At 62.2% G+C, this 19,119-nt stretch overlaps 1 protein-coding gene across 3 annotated transcripts in view; it reads right to left on the bottom strand.

The window, feature by feature from the left end:
- Positions 1 to 1,816: 1,816 nt before the first annotated feature.
- Gsg1l (GSG1 like) overlaps positions 1,817 to 19,119 on the bottom strand; it is a 193,967-nt gene continuing 176,664 nt past the window's right edge. The window contains exons 7-8 of one of the 3 annotated variants that reach the window (XM_047533803.1): positions 10,931 to 11,001; positions 1,817 to 2,422 (exon numbers count right to left, since the gene is read on the bottom strand). In XM_047533803.1, the coding sequence (XP_047389759.1) occupies positions 2,325 to 2,422; positions 10,931 to 11,001 (169 nt within the window). In that variant the 3' untranslated portion in view covers positions 1,817 to 2,324. The remainder of the gene's footprint in view (positions 2,423 to 10,930; positions 11,002 to 19,119) is intronic. The other 2 variants (XM_047533805.1, XM_047533804.1) reach the window with 2 other exon arrangements.

Raw genomic sequence — 19,119 nt, 5'->3', positions numbered from 1 at the left:
TCCCGGGATGAGTGCCTGCTGAGTGCGCACCACGCGGGGTGTCCCCAGGCGCCTGGGACTCAGACACCGGGATAAAGCCTCCGCCTTCCCAGCGTGGCCGAGGGTCAGCTGGCTCTGAGCTCCTCGGGAAGCCGCGTCCCTGGCTCTGCCCAGCTTCTGCGGCCTGACCGCCAGCTGGACTCTGGTCTCTTCTCTCCGCACTGCCGCGGTGATGGGCTCCTGACCGGGCGCCACCGGAGGGCTCCAGTCCCACGGTGCGCCCCGCCCCGCCCCGCTCTCCCGCCTGCCTGGGACCTCAGCCACCTGAACCTTGTCATTTTCCGGAAGGCGCCTCCCTGACCTCTTCCTAGACCTGCCCCCAGCAGGTGACGCCTGTGGGTTCCCACGTGCCCAGCGTCGCTCCTCGTGCAGTAAACGCCGAGGAAGCGCCCACGACACGCCAGCCCATTTCTACATTTAATGGATGAGGAAACTGAGGCACAGAGAGGTCGAGGAGCTCGCCCACCGTCACCAGCGGAGGAGGTGGGATCTGAACTGGGTAGTCTGGTCCCCGAGAGGGACACTGGCCATCGCTGCCTGTTCCCCCTCTGTCCGGCCCGCCTGTGGCTCCCTGACAGCAGCCGCCCTCTCTGGATGCTTCCATGTCCATCTGAAGGGCTCACACAGGGTCTGGCTCACGATGGAGTCTCGATGAAGGACGCCCATGGGCAGGCGGAGGCACAGTGGAGGGGTGGCCAGGAAGGGGACGCCTGAGGGACGGCCCTGGACCTGGGATAGACAGGACGGCGAGCAAGGGACAGAGGATGGGCAGGGGGGGAGGATAGAGGATGGAGGATGGACGGGGTGGGGGATGGTGGACAGGTGGATGGGGGTGGATGATGGACAGGTGGACAGGGGGTGAGGGATGGTGGACAGGTGGACAGGGGGTGGGGGGTGGTGGACAGGTGGATGGGGTGGATGATGGACAGGTGGACAGGTGGGTGGATGATGGACAGGTGGACGGGGTGGGGGATGGTGGACAGGTGGATGGGGGTGGATGATGGACAGGTGGACAGGTGGGTGGACGGTGGACAGGTGGACAGGGGGTGGGGGATGGTGGACAGGTGGATGGGGTGAATGATGGACAGGTGGACAGGTGGGTGGACGGTGGACAGGTGGACAGGGGGTGGGGGATGGTGGACAGATGGACAGGGGGTGGATGATGGACAGGTGGACAGGTGGGTGGATGATGGACAGGTGGACGGGGGTGGGGGATGGTGGACAGATGGACAGAGGGTGGATGATGGACAGGTGGACAGGTGGGTGGATGGTGGACAGGTGAACAGGGGGTGGGGGATGGTGGACAGGTGGACAGGGGGTGGATGATGGACAGGTGGGTGGGAGATGGTGGGCAGATGGACAGAAGGACGGGTGGGTGGGGATGATGGGCAGATGGGCAGATGGACAGGGGGTGGTGGGGACAGGTGGGTCAGGGAAGAGGAGAACGCGTTCCCCCCAGCAGGAACCTCCAGACCTTCCCGGAAGGGACAGGCCTGACCTGGGTCAGCAGTCCATGTCTGAACTCGGCTCTGCCCGCGGTCGGCTCTGGGGTCCTCGGCCAGTCGCTCTGACCCTGAGCTCTGTCATCTTGGTGATGAAGATCCGGGTCCATAGGACAGAGGGCCTGGACGTGGCATGAAGTTCCCTGGGCCAGGCCGTGACATGGCCAGGCTTCTGGAGGACCGTGGCTTCGCCCCTCGGCTCAGGGTCACCTCTGTCCCCCTGGAGCCCGAGGTGGCCCTGCCAGCTGCGTCCCTACCTGCCCCAGGCCCCTGGCCTCAGCACACCTGGCTCTCACTCCAGGCTCCCCAGAGTGACCCGACCCTCGGCAGGACTGTGACAGGACAGTAGAGCCAGTGAGCGGCCTCCACGCGCCACAAGGAGACGGTTCAACAGCATTTATTGAGCCCCTGCTGTGTGCCTGCTGGGTGACCCCCCGCGGTGCCAGCCGCTGCCCTGACCTTCAGCCCCGCCCCTACAGGGCTCTGCCTTCCGGGCACCTCCTCAGCTTCCTGGCTGGTTGTGGGTGTCCAGCACTCAGTGACCAGTGGCCTGCAGGGCTCTGCATGTGGTGGCAGGAGTCCAGAGCTGCTGTCCCGTCTGTCTGTGGCCGGCAGCCCTGGGCCCACGCAGCCCAACTCCCAGGGCCGGAGCCCCAGGTCAGGTGGCAGGAGGCCTGGCGTCGCCTCCACGCTGGGCCCAGTCACGGGCCTCTGGGGCACCAGACCAGTGGTGGGAGGGGTGGTTCCAGTGACGCGGGCGGCCAGGGCTGGGCTGGGTCTCGGTCACACCCAGTGTCCCAGGACCCAACACTGGCGGTTCAACTCTGGCGCCTCCTGTGCTGTGCTCCGGGGCCAGGCGTCCCCCAGGTGTGGCTGGTGTCCTGCAGGAGAAAGCAAGGTCAGTGCCAGATGCCCGCCACGGCTTTGCCTGTCCCCTGTGCCCCCGCTGCCCGGCCCATCACCCAGGCCTCCTGCTCCCGTTACTCCAGCACGGGCCCAGCCACCCGTCACCCATCAGCCCCCCAACCCGGACACCCGCCTGCCCGTCACCCACCTGGACACATACCTGCCCATCACCCACCTAGGCACACACCTGCCTGTCACCCACCTGGACACACACCTGCCTGTCACCCACCTAGGCACGCACCTGCCGTCACCCACCTGGACACACACCTGCCTGTCACCCACCTAGGCACGCACCTGCCCATCACCTGCTCATCTCCCCACGAGTCATCTGCAGTTCCCAAAACCACTGCTGTCCACCTGGCCTGCCACCCAGGACACCACCACTGGCACCCACCCCTCCTCCCTCCACCCAGGACCACACAGCATCCCCCAGCCACCCACTGCCCTGGCTCCAACTCCAGCTGCAACCCCAGCTCAGGGGCTCGTCCCCAACAGTCTACCGTGGTGCCCACGTGGCAGGTCACCCACCCCATCACCCACCCCCGCCCGGGGGCTGCTCCCACCTCCCCTCCTGCCCTTTACCACCCCCACCAGCCCGCCTATCTGCCCACCCAGCCCAGCCATGGAGACCACCTGTCCTCCTTCCTGCCCGCCCTCCTCTGAGCTCCCGGGGCCCAGACGTGTCCAGAAGCCATGGATGGTCAAGAAGAGCAGGAGCGGAAGAATCCGCGGCTCCAGGGACCTGAGCGTGGGTGGGCTGTACCCAAGCTGATGCTGAGAAGCCACCGTGTGCCCGCCTGCCTGCCCTGGCTTCCGGCTCCTAAAGGCCTGGACAAGGGCAGGAGCTCCGTCCAGTTGGCCCTCTCCCGAGTCTTCCTAAGTCCTAGAAAAGCAGCCTCTTCCCTGAGTGTCCCCAACAGGCCAGGGCCTCACCCAGTCCAGCCAGGGCCACGCCCCTCCAGCCAGGGTCACGCCCCCTCCGGACAGGGCCCCTCCTACAACGCCCTGGCGCCTCTAGGACCACAGAACCCCAAGACCCCGCCCATTGGCCCTGCCCTGACGTCCTGTCCCTCATCATCTGAGTCACGCCTGAGATCATGCCGCGTCCCCCGCGCCCCTGAGACTCTGAGCCCCAGAGAGCCATGAAAGACCCTGTGAAGAACCACGGGCTGGGGGCGCGGCGGGGGCAGAAGGAGGACACGGGGCAACCGGGCAGTGGCACTTCTACCATAGAAGTCCCACAGAGTCCCACAGCTGGCCCGAGGGGGCGTCTGCCCACTTCACCGAAGGGAGAGCTGAGGTCCGCGGGGATGCACGACCGCCTGCCGGTCCCCGGCTGCCCTGGGGCTGGGCTGGACTCACTCCTCCCGATTCCAACCTTGAGCGTTCAGAGGAGCGGAGCGTGTCCCAGGTCACTGCTCCCCGCCCCGCGCTCTAGGGCTCGCGCACACACACTGGTGATACTTTGGGGTCGCGCAGGCTCTTGTGGAAAACCCACCGAGGTGGGAAATCCTGGCGGAGCCCAGCTCCGGCCTGCTTACCTCCAGGGACAGGGACTGGTTGCTCGACCCCAACCCAGAGCAGCCCGATGGCTGGGAGGCTCTTCCCGGTGGCCAAGTCCGGGGAGGCGAGGCTGAAGCTGTTGGTGGCAGGGGGCGCGCCTTGCTTTGGCTGATCCCCCTCCTGGTTTCAATATTCTTCAGTGTTACTGTTCTGCAAATCTGTCTGCATATTCTGGAACCATTTGGCCTTGTGTGTGTTGGGGGGGGGCATTTGTTTTGGCCCCAGCTACCAAAACAGTCCAGGTTTTTTGGAAGTGCTTGCTGCCAAGATAAAGGTGTTTGGGATTTTTTTTTTTTTTTTTTAATTGAGAAGCAAATATTTGGTGCATGGAGAGGTTTGATTGTTTTGCCAAATGAGTATTTAGAAGCGATTGTAGCTGCCGTTACAGTCGCCAACTGACAACCACGGAGAGGTTACTGGAACAGAGACAGTGATCTTTTCAGGGGGAGGTACTGGGGATTGAACCCAGGGGCACTGAACCACTGAGCCACATCCTCGGCCCTTTTTAGTTTTTATTTTGAGACAGGGTCTCTCTATGTTGCTTAGGGTCTTGCTAAGTTGCTGAGGCTGGCCTCGAACTTGAGATCCTCCAGCCTCAGCCTCCCACGTTGCTGGGATCACAGGAGTCCACCACGGCCCCCAGCGGTGTACTTTTTAAGGAAAAGGAGAAGTCAGGGTCCTTGTGCTTCCTTGAGTTAAAACAGGACTCTGTCCCTGGGTCCAGAGGCCAGGTCACTGAGCACCAGGGCTCTCCTCCTCTTCTCTGGCCTCCAGGAAGGGCTCAGGACTCAGAGCCAGTGCACCAGGACCCCACCCACTTCCCTTCCCCCCAGTCCCTTTGCTTTGGGGCCGGTCGGAGAAGAGGCCTGTGCTGTGGGCTGGGGAATCCCAACTCGAAACTTCTTCTGGTCCAAAGTAAGCCACGGGAATGGGTGGAGAGGGCCAGAGGCAGCCTCCTCCTCTCCAGCCAGTGTCAGCCCAGGCTGGAGCTCAATCCTCCAAGAGGCCCAGAGACACTGAAAATCTGGATTTCAGAAGAAGACTCCCTGGTCTTTAAGTGGTAGCAATTCAGACTCTAAATATTTCCAGCCTTCCGTGGGCCCGGTAGCATCTCTCAGGTAGAACTGTCCTTGGAGGACATTTTGAGATCTCTGGCTTTGTCCCTTGGACTCTGTCCTGTGTCCTCGATCCCAGTGTTTGTCACTTTGTGTTGTGATAGCCAGTTGGTGTGGCTCCCCCCAGGTCACCCAAGGATGGGGACATCTATGTGGGCAGGGAGGAGGGTCTGCTTCTTCCTGGAGCCTTTGGGGCCCAGCATGTGGCCCGGCCCAGAGCGCGGCCTGAGCTGATGTTTTGACAAAAGTCGCCATGGAAGAGGGTGGGGTGATGCTGAGCTTGTGGGGTCCCTGTCCGCCCTTCCTGCTCTGAGATCCTGAACATGATAAAGCCCTCCACCTTTGGGAAGGGTTTAATAGTGCAGGCTCCACACACTTACAAGCGGTGTAAATTTTTTAAGCTGTGTGACTTCTAACAAAGGGCTTCACCTCTCTGAGCCTGCAAATACATGTGAGATACAAAGGAAGGAAAGGGCCCAGCAGGCCCCACATAGAAGGCCCTCCCATCCGGTCTCAGATACTGATGGACACAAAAATAACCAAATGCCAGCCCTGGAATAGGGTGGGGTTCAATAGCCTCTGTTTGTAGATGGGGAAACTGAGGCTCCTAGATGGGAAGAGATTTGTCCAAGGTCCCAGCCCCGTCCCAGGGTTGGTACCAGGCACAGTGTCTGAAATTCCCTGGGAACTCACCCACAGACTGAGCAGAGTACTGAGCACTTTCCCAGAAGAGGCGATTTCTCGTTCCTTTCTAATCCAGCTATCCAAACAGGGGCGGGTGAAACGTCGGCTCCCTCTGGTCCTGGCAGACCGATCCTCGAGAGGAAAGCCACTTCCTGCAGCCTCGCCAGGGAACCAGGATCCGGGGATCCGCTCCAGCCTCCGCTGAACTGAATTAAATCACATCTCCTGTTCCAAAATGGATTCATCGAGCTTCAGGGGCACAGGGTAGCCAGTCCCTGGGCAGGAAGTGCCCTCTGCAGCTGGCCCACTGCTGTCTGAGGTGCTAAGAGTCCCTCTGGTACCCGTGGCCCAGCCAGAGCTGGCCGTCAGCTGCCCAGCCTTGAACAGGATGGACAGCGGGTTTGCTCGCAGTCTGTGTGAGAGGGAAGGTCGGGTCTCCTGGTCTACCCGGGGCAGGTGGTCTCAGCAGATTGAGTGGGGACCCCAGCCTTCCCTTGACTGGAGTCTGTCCTCTGGGGACTCCTTGTTTCTGGGCCCTTTGTCTCTTTTTCAAATCTGGGATGGGGCGGAGTCTTCTTGACCTGCCACCTCTCCTGAGAGCCACCGATGACTTGGAGTTCCTCCATGTTGGGCACGGAGTCTCTAGAACCAAGTGACACACCGCCTGTCCTCTGGGTGCTGCGGTGGAGCAAGGGGGACAGACACACACGCGAAGGGAAGAGCAGACCCACCTGCCGTTCCTGCCCAGGCCCGGGGCCTGTGGCACCGTGAACCCTGCTGGTTCCATCTTGTGAGACAGCGGCCTCGGGGACACTGAGGCCCAGAGGTGAGGTCTCCCGTTGGGGTCTGAACAGGGCAGACTCCCTCCAAGGGCTGGCGCGGAGCCTCTGTCGTATTCACAGACGCCAGGGTGCAGGACGGGGAGGGGTGAAGGACGCCCCAGCTCAGGGCTGGAGGGCCGGTGGCCAGTCCTGGGCTCTTGAGTTAGACTTGCAAAGCAAGCGTCTGCGGAAGCCCCTGACTCCGCGGCCTGAGGGAGCCTGGGTCACCTCGGACTCCAGACGTGGAGAGGCCCGCAATGCCCAGGTCGAGGCAGGCAAGGGAAGCCCGGCCAGAAAACAGGGCCTGCGGGGAGGAGGAGACGGGCGAGGGCTTCAGCCGCGAAGACTGCAGGGACCCAGGAGCACAGGACTCAGCCGGGGCCTCGGGTCTCCGCCGTGTCTGCCTGACCGGGCCCCAGGTCCGTCCCTCACGAGGACTTTCCAGGAGGATCTACGTTTTACCACCGGCCCCACGAGTTTCTTAGCGACAGGCAGGATGGGGTACCCCGCCTTGGACACAGAGGGGGTGCGTACAGGAGGAGGGCGCGGGGCGTCACGTGGAATCAGAGGGGCTCCTGGACCATGTGGCTGCTCAGAGCGCAGACCTCCCCAGGAGGACGGGTGACCAGGTGCTGGACGCGGGGCTGCCGCGGAGCATGTGGCGGCACGGGCCCTGTCCTGGGTGCTTCCGCTCCCGCGGGCAGAGACCAGAGAAGCTGGGGTTAGCGAGGGTGGGTTCAGAGGGGGACGAGTGACAGGCAAGGCGGCGGGGAGAGGATGCTGAGGAGGGCCCATGCCCACCCGGGAGGCCGCAGGGGCCAGGAGGGGCTGGGGCACAGGTCCAGGGCGGGCCCTTGAGGTTTGGCTCGGAGGGACGTCGGCCCCAGAAGTGGCCATTTCCAGCTAGAAGTCGCTGCAGACCAAGCAGGCGTCACAGAGCAGCACTGCTCCCGGCAGTCGCTCCCCAGGGCCCTGCTGGCGGGCCGAGGACCATTCTGAATCTGGTGCAGGGACCCGCGGCATTGCGTCACTGGCAGGATGCAGAACCCAGGTCCCAGCCAGGTCCGGCCAGGTCCTCCTGATGGGAACTCAGGGGGCCCACTGCCCGGCGAGTCCCCCGTGGGATCTGATGCTCACGTTGGCTTGAGTCCCTTGACCCCCAGCGCTAGGGTCTCAGATGTCTTCGAGTCGGGCGCCCATCTGCGCTCCCAGAAAATTGGCATTGATATTTATTTCAGAAATCCCGTCTGTTTCCATTTTAATAAAGGAGGCCACGCGAGTGGCACTCCACTGGATTTGCTTTTGATCTAATAAAAATGCCAAGTTGCTCTGGGCCCGGAAAAAGTCTTCCTTGAAATGCCCTCTGCTAATTCGAGGGCAGCAGTGGCTAAGACCCGTCTAGACGGAACTCCCAGAGCCACCTCCGTGCCTGGCGCGAGGCGGCCCCTTGCCGAGCCCGGCCTCACAGACACACCTGGAAAAACCAGAAGCTTGTCTCAGGCATTGAACTTGACAGCCGCAATCAGCTGCAAACCCCAGTCGCCCTGGAAAGGAAGACGCAGACACCTGGACCATACGGCAGTGTCTCTTCCATCAAATGTCACGTCTGACATGCTCCTGAGCTCACCGGTGGCGCTGGGAAGCCCCAGAGGCAGGTTTCAAGAGCAAAATCTTTCCACGGTGGGGGGAAAAATGTGGCAGAATCCATATCACAGAAACCCAAGGGGGGATGGTGGAAGCAACGTGGGGTGCCACAGATAACCCGAAGCTTATGGAACCGCCATGTCAAGAGAAGTGTCTTCCGCAGGCACTTCTCTCTTTCGGCCGAGATTCGAAGATGAGACGACGTGAGCCACGCACAGTTCAGAGGGAGGGCGTCTGGGGAAGAGAACAGGAAGCGCAAGGACCTCCGAGGCAACGAGCGCTGCAGGTGCCAGTGAGACGTGACAGGGGACTAGGGAGGCAGTGAGGCTGGGCCGGGAGCAGGAGGCTGCGAGCTGTCTCCTGACGCCGCTCCCCACACCTCCTGTCCCTCGCGGGGTCCCAGTGGCTGCTCCAGGCCGGAGCATCGCAGAACCCGCCAGGCACTTCCAAGGCGTCTTCCTGGCAGAAAGCCCACCAGCAGCTGGGAGGCCGAATCCTGGGGGGTGTCATTCCCCGGAGGGCCCGAGGGGCGGCTTCCCGAGGCCACGCGCTCGGGCGGCCCCAGCCAGGTCTGCCCGCAGGTGCAGGCGCCGCCTGGCACGGTGGCCCGCCCTCGGGGTGGGGGGCTCTGCAGGGCCACCCCTCGCTGGGTGCGCGATGCTGGAGGAGCTGCAGTCGGAGCTCCTGGGCCTCCGAGTCCCTGTGAAAAGGGGCTGCGCACGGGGCGAAGTGAGCGTAGGAAACGCGGCGTCCTTAGAACATCCTGGTCAGACCTGGGGTACCCGGTCCTCGCGGGCCAGCTTCACATCCATCCAGGGCCAGCACTGAGCCGTGGCTCCTGCCCTGCTACGTGTCCTCCCTGCCCCCGGCTGCTGTCCCCAGCCCCCACCCTGAGCGCGTGGGCACCGTGCCCTGTGCACCGACCGGTGACGGCTCTGGCCCCGCGGCGTGGCTGGGGCCTCTCTGTCCCGCTACAGAGCAGGGGACTCACCAGGGTCCAGGACCCATGTTCCCAGGGTCCAGAGACGCCTCTCCGAATAAATGACGGAGTGGGTGGCCTCCACACCCGCAGGCCAGCCCTCCTTAGGATGAGGAGCTCTTCCTTGTCATTTGGTGTAGCGTCCGCGGCACCTCCCGGGGGAGGCCATCCCTGCCCGTGCTCGGCCACCGAAGGCATGGTGGGCAGCGGCTGAGGCTCCCCTGCCAGGAGCCGGGATTTAGAGGACCCGGGACAGCTGGCTGCTTTCTGCACCACCCTCTGCCGCCAGCCCCCAAGGACCCCCAGCCCTCGAGGTCCCTCCTGCTGCCCCCGAAGCCCACAGCCTCCTCGAGCCTGGCACTAATGCCCGTGACTGCTGTGGCAGAGCCCGGGCTCCCTGGTCCTGCTGGCACCGCAGCTGAGCTGGCGCCGAGTTCGCGCCTGGCCAGGGGGACGGTCCCTCCCTCTGCACGCAAGCCCATCCTGAGTCGGAGGTGCCTGAGGTCACAGCCCCAGCTGCCCTCCACGATGGCCCAGAGAGCTCCTGTCACGCGGGGCGGCCCTGCACCTGCTCCTGCCCCCGCATGGCCTGAAGGGCCCTTCTCGGGCGCTGCTTCCAGGGGAACCAAGGCGAACGCGTCTGAAAACCGGCCCAGCCGAGAGTCGCTGGACCCACCCGCTCCTCTCTCCTCTGCCAGGTTCCCGCCACCTGGCCCCCCAGGCGTGGGGGCGGCAGCAGCAATGCTGGGCCGGGGCTCCCAGCCTGGAGCCAGCCGCGCTCCGGTGGTGCCTCTCCGTGGTCCCTGGAGAAGCGGGGCCAGCCTTCTCCGTCCCTCCTCCCAGGAGGCCCCCGCCCCAGCCAGACGTGGCAGGAGGTCCCGTCCCTCCTCTCCGAGCCTCCCGGCCGGCTTCCCCCCAAGTTCACGCCTGGACACCTCCTCCCGGGCTGGCCCACCCTCCAGGACGCAGCCCTTGGAGCCCGACGGCCCTGTGGTCAGCGCTCTGCTTTCCTGGCTTGGATCCCCAGAGGCAGGAAACTGGTGCGGGCCATAGGTGAAGGCAGTACCGGGAAACCAGGCAGCGAGGCCCAGGGAAGGCCGGGACACAGAGGGCTGCTCAGCCCCACGGGCAGACTTCCTCCCAGGCCTCAGGGGGTCCCACCCAAGGGCCAGGGAGCGGCACTTCCAGCCTTCAGTGGGTGGAGTGGGGAAGCCCCCAGGTTCAGAGACCTGTATGGATGGAAGTCGCGGGAACACCTGAAAGATCTGCGATGAGCGGGCAGGGCGCTCTAGCTACACTGTGTGACCTTGAGCTGGTCACTCCAGCTCTCTGAGCCTTAAATTCCTTTCCTGCTAAATGTGGATGAGCCACCTGTGGGGATATGAGATCCGGCTGAGGAGCCCCTTTACAGGGCAGGGTGGACGGACCCGTCCCCCTCACTTCCCTGCCGTGGCTACGCTGCCCAGGCCTGTCCTCCGCCCCACCGCGCTCCTCTTCTCACATCCCACTTCCCCTGCGAGGGGTGGACGCCGTGCGGAAACGGCCCGCTGCCCTGGGACGCCAGCCTCGTGTCCCCATCTGTAGCGCGGCCGGGGGAGACGCAGGGGCCCGGGTGGCCCCGCCCATCTCCAGGGCCCTTGGACCTGCGCAGCAGCTGCCGGCAGGGGGCGCACTCACGGGTGGGGTATCTCTCGTGGTGGCAGTCCAAGCGGAAGTCCTCCTCCTCGCTCCCGTCCCCCTTCTCGATCCTGGAAAGGAAGAGAGAAAAGAGAGAGACTGTAAGAAAGAACAGGCTGGGCGGAGAAGGCGCAGCCTCCCTCCTGGACGACATTCTGCACGGTGACTTTTCCACGATCTGCCCACGGGTCTGCACGGGTGTCACGGCTTCCATTTTACTGATGAAGAAACAGAGGCCTCTGGAGGTGACAGGAGGCAGGACAGGGAGGCAAACCGACTGTTCTCACAGACAGAGGATGCTCAACTATGCACAAATAATCATACTCATTATAAAATATGCATAGGGCATATTACAGGAGTTTGCTTTCAAAATGATACGCCCATGTCCACAAGATGTTGGGGGTCAGTGGCCTTTTCTTAGTTGTGTAATATTCCTTAACTAAGTTAAAGTACTTCCCAAAGGCAATTCTACACATAAAGAAGGCCCGCCCCCTCCCCGCCGTGGGCGTGGCCTTCTGTCTGGACCTGCATTGAATTTGCAGCAGCCCAGTCTAGTCCCCTGGGGAGAGACAGTTCCAGACATTTCTGCCTCTGCCCATCTTCCCTCCACCACCCACCCCTTCGCCCCTGACCTCGCAGCGGCCCCAAAGCCCTCTGCCTCCGGCCTCTTTCCCTGCATCCTAGACCCTCCCTTTTCTCCGTCCTCCCCTTTTTTCAGCTGCTCTCTTCTTTTTACTCATGCAAGGATGTCACCCCACTTTCCACAGCAGAGCCTGTTGTCCCTATCACCTCTGGTTCCTGGCTGCAGAGCCAGAGGCTTGGGCTGGAGGAGATGCGGGACGGTGGTGAATGACCAGCAAGGGATGTGGAAGTGTCCCGAGCAGGAGGGAAGCACACACACTGGGCATGTGGCCCCCTAAGACCATCCGCTCACCGGCTCCTTCTCTAGACCTGCTCTGTGCAGCTTGCACCGGAGGCTGTGGGAAGGGAAAGACTGTCCACCCTGCCTGCTCCAAGGGACCAGCCGGGGTTTCCCTGGGAACGATAGGAACACAGTTCCTGTTCTGTGGCCCGGGGGGTCCCAGATGGCAGAACGCCTTTGTCGATGCCTTAGGAAAGCAAATTTCAGGTTGGTAAAGGGCAGGTGTCCTCTCGTTATGTCTATTGGTTGTTGATGGACCTTTACTTAATTCACTTTTACGTGGCGCTGAGGATCCAACCCAGTGCCTCACACAGGCTAGGCAGGCGCTCTGCCCCTGAGCTACGACCTCAGCCCTCAGTTTTTGTCTTTGAACAGGAGCACGTGTTACTTTCCAGGTAACGCAAGCTTGTGGAAAAAAAAAAAACCCTCCAGCTTCGCGAGAGCTGAGCCCCTGCGCGCCCCGCGTGGGGGCCGCCTGCCTTCGGCCCGCGCCTCTCCTTTCACCCACAGAGCCCAAACTACACGCACGGCCGTGCAGCCCATATTTTTATTTACCCAGAAACTTCCAAATCTTTGCAGGTCTGTCCGCGCAGACCGCCATCTCTGCTCCCCACAGCTGTGTATGATTCAAGACCCCGCGGCCAGGCGTCTCGTTGGCCCATCGCGTGGGTCCAGCTGGGTGGTGAGGCCCCGCTAACCAGCCATCGCCAGGCTGCAGGCCGATCGGACGCTGGACAGTGACAGCCCCACCTGCTGGGCCGCCTCCGGCCTCTCAGCCTCCACCTGGGGCCCAGGCTCCAGGTTCTGCTGGTCTCTTACGAGTCACTGGCTCCAGGTCTCCAGGTGACCCATGTGGCCTCTGCCTGGCTCCACCGGGAGCCTCAGGCCTGGGAAAGGGACCCAGAGAGCCGGGGCTGGGGTCTGGGAGGGAGCAGGTCTGCCTGGCACGGTCCCCGCCCTCCCTGGACACCCCTATCTTGCTGCCAAGAAGCCGCCCACTCCACGGTCAGTGTGTCCAGCCACACATGCCAGTCAGTGGGCACCTACAGGGCCAGGCCCATGACCCGCGGGGCCCCTGACCCCGAGAAGTCGGCTTGATTTACACATGTGCAATCCCGCTAGGGCGCTGCGCGGCTGCGGCGGGGAGTCCGGCCAGCAGGAAGCCTAGCCAGAGCTGCCGGTGAAGGCCAAACGGTAAACAGCTACTCAGCTCCGTCCCTGCCGCCCTAAGCCGCAGATGACAGGTGGCGGGTGCAGTTGTCTGTCAGCTGCTCATTTGCAGCAGCAGGTGGCAGGAGGGATTTGGCCTGCGACAGACTGTGTTTAACCCCTGGCCGGCCCTGCGGCTGTCCACTGGGAGGTCACCAGTGGGGAGCGCTGATGTCCCCGGGGGGTGGGAACCACTGACTAGGGACAGCAGGGCCTGGAGGAGGAGGAGCAGCCCTCCTGGCGCCTGGAGACCACGGGGCCTCCCTCCTCACAGAGGAAGCTGAGCTGGGCTCCGACCTGCGCCTTTCTGTGCTCAGTGTCACCGCTGGAGCACAGGGAGCTGTGGCCAAGCTTGGCTCTGTGACCCGCTGGCCGTCGCTGTAACTCAGGCCACACTGAATGTTTTCTTCCTTCCTTTTTGGCACCAAGGGTTGAGCCTACGGGCACTTTACCACTGAGCCACACCCCCAGTCCTTTTTAGTTCTAATTTTGAGACAGACTTGCTAAGTTGCTTAGGGCCTCACTAAATCGCTGAGGCCAGCCTCCAACTTGCAATCCTCCTGCCTCAGCCTCCAGAGTCTCTGGGATTACAGGTGTGCGCTGCAGATCTTTCTTCTTATGTGCTCAGTGAGTGGTGGGCATAATGTCAATAGTAATGACCACCAGTGCCACCACCTGGGTCTGAGACCAGGGCACCTGGGAAGGGCTCAACGTGTCACCTCTTAATGGTTTTTAAGCTTGCTCAGTGTACCTCTCCCCAACACCTTTCAATTCAGAGAGAAAGACGGAGTCTGTCTCTGTCTCCAGGGTCCCACATGGTGCTCGGCAAAGTACCTCAAGTAACACAGAGAAGGGGTCTCTGCCAGACTTGGCACAGCACAGAGCAGAAGCCGAGTGTGTCAGGAGGCGAATGAGCCCAGGGGACGGTGACGCTGACAGCTACCTGCTCGGATGCCAACGGCATCACCCATTTCACACGTGAAAGCCGAGGCTCAGATTCACCCCTCGCCCAGAGCCTAGTGGTGTGCTGGCAAAGGTCGACACCCGGCTCTCTGAGAGCAGAAAGGAGCCCCGATTCTCGGTGCATCTGGACTTCGTGGGGTAAACGCTCCCACCCTGCTGGCACCCGGCTGTCCCCAGGATGTCTCCAGACGGGCCTCGGTCCAGGGACCACACTTTGGTAGCTCTGGTCTGCAGAGGCCTCCTTCGCTGGCTGGCATCTGCTGGCCACATCCACCTCCTGACCCCCTGACCAGGGCAGCATCGCTCTGTCCTCCAGTCCAGCGCTTCCTAAATTTCAAGGTGCCCAAAGATCACCCGGGGAGCTTGTTAATATGCAGATTCTGGGTCACGAGCCTGGGGCGGGGCCGAGATTCCGACCACCAGACTCCCAGGTGAGGCCCAGGCCGCTGACCCGGGTCTCGTCCCACAGTCCTCGAGGCACACGGGCATCGCGCGGGAGCCCGCAGGAGCGGTCTGGGCGTGAGGTCTCCCAGCGACTCTCCCGTGCGTCGCCCTCCGGCTGGCAGGCATTAGGGCGCAGGCGCGAGTCCAGGAGCGCCCCTTCCTTCCAGATACGCCTCCCACTACGGGGCCCACCTGCGCTTTCCACCTTCCTCCGGTCAGCGCTGGTCACCCAGCTGCCCTGCAAGTCCCTCGAGGGGCCACAGTCTTCCCTGAGCCGCCGGTGCGTCCTGGGTGCCTCGATGCTCCCAGGCACAAACAGGGCATCCAGGGCCCCAGCCAGCACCCCAGGCAAGGGCTGCGAAATGACAGGCAGGCGGCCACAGCGGGAGAGGGGCTGAGGCGGAGCAGCCTGGGCCGCAGATCCAGGAAACAGTCGCGGAGGACAAAGAACACATCGATCTTTGAACGATCAATTTGCAATGGAATGAAGAATGGAAGTAAAAGGAATTTTGGCAAATAAATGACCACAGGTAGTAAATTAAGATTCCATAATATCCCATCAAAAGGACCATTCCGAGACAGGGGGAAATAAATGGGTTTTTAAAAAGATTCTTTTTCCTTTTCCTTTTTCCTTTTCGTGCGTGTGTGTGTGTGTGTGTGTGTGTGAGAGAGAGAGAGAGAGAGAGAGAGGGAGAGAGAGAGAGAGATACCATCTCGATGCAAAGCATTTGGAAGGTAACGGAGAACATAAAGTTGACCCTGTGTCAAAGCCCTGCCTGATCTCTGAGGCGGGTTTACACTTTCCCATTTCAACACTATTGGGTTTAACAAAGAGATCCGTGCCCGACGTGGTGGCGCACGCCTGTAATCCCAGTGGCTGTGGAGGCAGAGGCAGGAGGATCGCAGGTTCAGAGCCCACCTCGGCAACTTAGTGAGGCCCTAAGGAATTCAGCAAGACCCTGTCTCTAAATACAATATTAAAAAACTCAGTGTAAAAGTGCCCCTGGGTTCAGTTCCTGGTACCAAAAAAAAAAAAAAAAAAAAGAAAGAAAGAAAAAGAAACAATAAAGAGACCCTCAGATGTAAACTCCTGGTGACGATGGCTCGCCTGTTGCCACCAGGAGGTCCGGGTTAGTGGCACCCACACTGCAAGCCCCACGCCACCCCTGACGGCGCGAAGCCCTCTAGGCTCCGTGTGTGGCCAGCAGCCCCTTCCACAGCCCAAGCTGGACACGAGGAAGCAGCGCTGGTGGGCAAAGTCACTGGTGGGGGGCACCTGAGGTGGCGCTGCTCAACTTGGCAGCAGAGTGTGGGGAAAGGGATGGGGACGAGCAGGTCAGAGCCACCGAGGCAGGAGGTGACCTGGCTGTGCACCTGCAGAGCACCAGGGTCGCGGGGTGCAGGGCAGGAGCCCGGGCACCCCCGAGGCCGGAGAGTCCAGATGCGGAGGTGGGTCTGTCTGGGGCCGCGGGGAGGACGTAGTACTGCAGACAGGGCGGTGAGGGACCCTGGCCCCAGGGCTGCTGGGAGGACAGGCCAGAGGCAAAGGGACCGAGGCAAAGACCACCCAGGAGGCTGCTGGGCCGCCCAGGTGAGAGCACTGGACCGGGCGGCCGGGCGCAGGGACAGAGGAGAGCTGCAGGGTCCTGCTCTGCAGGGAGTCGGTCCGAGACCCCCAGTGGATGCCCGAGACCCCGGGCAGTGTGAGGCCCATGGAAGGGTCTCCCTGATTCTAACTTATCCATTAGACCCATAATCGACTGACCACGGATCCCACCCTGAAATGAACGGCGGTGGACAGAGGCAACGAAGCTACGGGGAGAGGCGGGCTGCTTGTTTCTGGAATTTTCCCTCTTGTACCTTTGGTTGGGGGCAGGTCACTGAACAGAGTGAACCCAGGGTGAAGGGGCCAGTGTCACGGGGGGAGAAGGCACCTGTCCCCAGAGGAGCAGGCCCAGGGGACACGCAGCTCCTGACTCGCAGACGGCTGGGCCGCTGCAGGGAGAGGCGGCGTGGCCTGGACTGTGGACGTCGGGTGACCAGAGCCCAGGAGCAGTGCTGAGGGGGCAGCTGGATGGAAGGCGAGGACTGGGCTCGGAACGTGGGGCCTGCGGCCACACAGGAGGGCCACGCAGGACGCTGGAGGAGGCAGCGGGGCTGGCCATGTCCCTGGGGGCCAAGCCTGACACACAGAGGGGTGGGGGGACACACGGGGACCAGCAAGGGACCCGTGCTCAGACCTGGAGGGGCGGCCGCAGGAGCCCAGGAAAGAGGGAGCGAGGCTGGGTCGCCTGGGGCTGCTGAGAGCGGCGTGGCCTGAGGGGTGGACGCCAGATGGCCGCGGGTGGCGAGGCGAGAGAGGATGGGGACTCGGAGACAGCCTGCGGCCTGCGGGCAGGGGCCACACGCCTGCGCTGGGTGCCCAGGACAGGGAGGGCCGGCTTGGCCAGGGCGGGCGCGAGGCGGGGGCTGGGCAGCTTCTGTGCTCTGGATTCGCCCCAGTGACACAGAAGGAGCTGCCGCCACCGAAACAGGGGGAGGCAGGGGAAGACGAGGCCCGCTGCATGCCCCACCTCGCTCTCCAGTCCCCCAGCTGCGGGGACGCTCCTGAACCTGCTTAGTTCATTGGCCCCTCCCGGCCTTCCCGCACGTCATTCTGTGTCTAAAATGCACGCCCTCCCTCGTCACGGGTCTGTCTCGTGAGTGATTCCGGGGTTTTGGACAACGTGGCTCAAGGATCTCTGGTATCAAGCCTTTTCTGTCCTCGACCTCACCCCAGGGCGGGACTGACGCCTCTGCTTGGAGTCACCTCCAGGAGATCCCATAATGGCAGCCACCCACACTTTGCTGTGCTCACTAAGCGGTGCACAGGGGGCTGCAAACTCAGTCCATTGTTGCCAGACAGGAATAGGAAGCCAGTCTGGCCAGATCCTCTGCTTTTTCATGAGAAGCCAAACCCCTCAATTTTAAAAATGAAATCTCCTGATTTTTAAAACTTAGCCAAACACGTAAGCATTTTAAAACCACCATAGCGGCAAAGAAAGAACATCTTCATCTTGGATTCTCCAAGGGCTGCCAATCGGCACCATGCCAGAGGCCCCTTCTCAGGCAGGGAGTGTCGTTTGTCCTGTCCAGAGTGGGATCTCAGAGGGGGATCAGGGAGAGAGACCCCTGGCTTCGTGCCAAGTTCAGTCACATTCTGTCACGTGATCCTTACAACCAAGCTGCAAGGGAGGCATTAGGTCATTTTCCAGGCAGGAAAAATGACTTCCAAGGGGAAGCCCTGGCCGGGGACTCGCTGCTGACCCGGGTCTGCCTCTGGGCACATTCCACAGAGCCGGGATGTGATGGCAGGCAGAGGCCTGGACCGGCCTGCAGCAGGCTGGCCACGCCCTTCCTACTTTCTTACCAGAGTGAACTATTGTTAGCCGTCCCCAGATCACTGGCTCCTGTGGTTCTGGGTCCTGGAGACCGGAAAGCCAGGAAGACCACCCCTGCTCAGGGAGCCCCAGGAAGGAGGCAGAGAGAACTAAGCCGTCCCAGAGTCCCGACGGCAGCAGACAGGGTGCGGGGAGCCAGGGAGCAGGGGCACCCCGGGTGGGCTGCCCTTCCAGAAAGCCCGGGCCCCTCGCTGCCCCCACGCTGCCGGTTCCCCAGCGAGGCAGGGCGCTTGCTCGGCCGGCTCAGGGCCTCAGGGTCCAGCCCGGCAGGCCTCTCCCACACCCACTGCTGACCCAGGTCTGAACACTAGGCGCTCAGGACAGTTGCTCTGCAGACGTTCACCTCTCGCTCGGCACGCCCAGCCTCCCCTCCGGAGGCCCTATTAAGAGGCTGTCCTTGGGGACAACAGGCAGGGTGACGCGGGGACAGTTTAATACCAGATGTTGCTCAGAGTTGAGACTGGCCAGCCTGCTCGGAGTCGGGGTGGTGGGCTGTCCCCACCCGCAAAGCCCATACGTGTGCACACTGGCCCCTCCACATGTGCATGTGCACTCACACTCACACACACTCACACACTCACACACACACACACTCACACACACACACTCACACACGCACACACTCACACACACACACTCACACATGCACACACACGCACTCACACATACACACACACACACTCACACACACTCACACACTAACACATGCACGTTCACAATGCACACTCAGTCACTCACACACACTCGCACACACCGTGCACACACTCACAGACGCACGCACACACACGCACTCACACACACTCACACATGCACACACACTCACACATGCACACACACATGCACTCACACACACACACACACACACACACTCACACACGCACACACACATGCACTCACACACACACACACGCACACACACTCACACACACACACTCACAGACGCGCACACACACGCGCGCCTGCCTTCCACACACCAGCAGTCTAAAGCCCCTCCTCCACCCAGAATCTGCCACGCGCCGCGTACCCCTGACGGCCCCCCTGGAGGAAAATCCAGCAGTGCTGGCCTGAGGAAGGGGCAGCTCAAGCCCTCTGTCCATCGACTCCAAAGGCCACCATCTTGTCCCTGGTCCAGGAGGACAGTGAGAGAGACGGGGAGTGGGATCCACACATTTCCTGCTGCTGCTGGGGACGGGGGCAGGGAGCCTCGTGCC

The sequence above is a fragment of the Sciurus carolinensis genome, chromosome 18 (assembly GCF_902686445.1).
Source record: "Sciurus carolinensis chromosome 18, mSciCar1.2, whole genome shotgun sequence".
NCBI classification, from domain to species: Eukaryota; Metazoa; Chordata; class Mammalia; order Rodentia; family Sciuridae; genus Sciurus; species Sciurus carolinensis.
The sequence above is the reverse complement of the archived record's forward strand: the minus strand, read 5'-3'. Positions and strand labels throughout refer to the sequence as shown.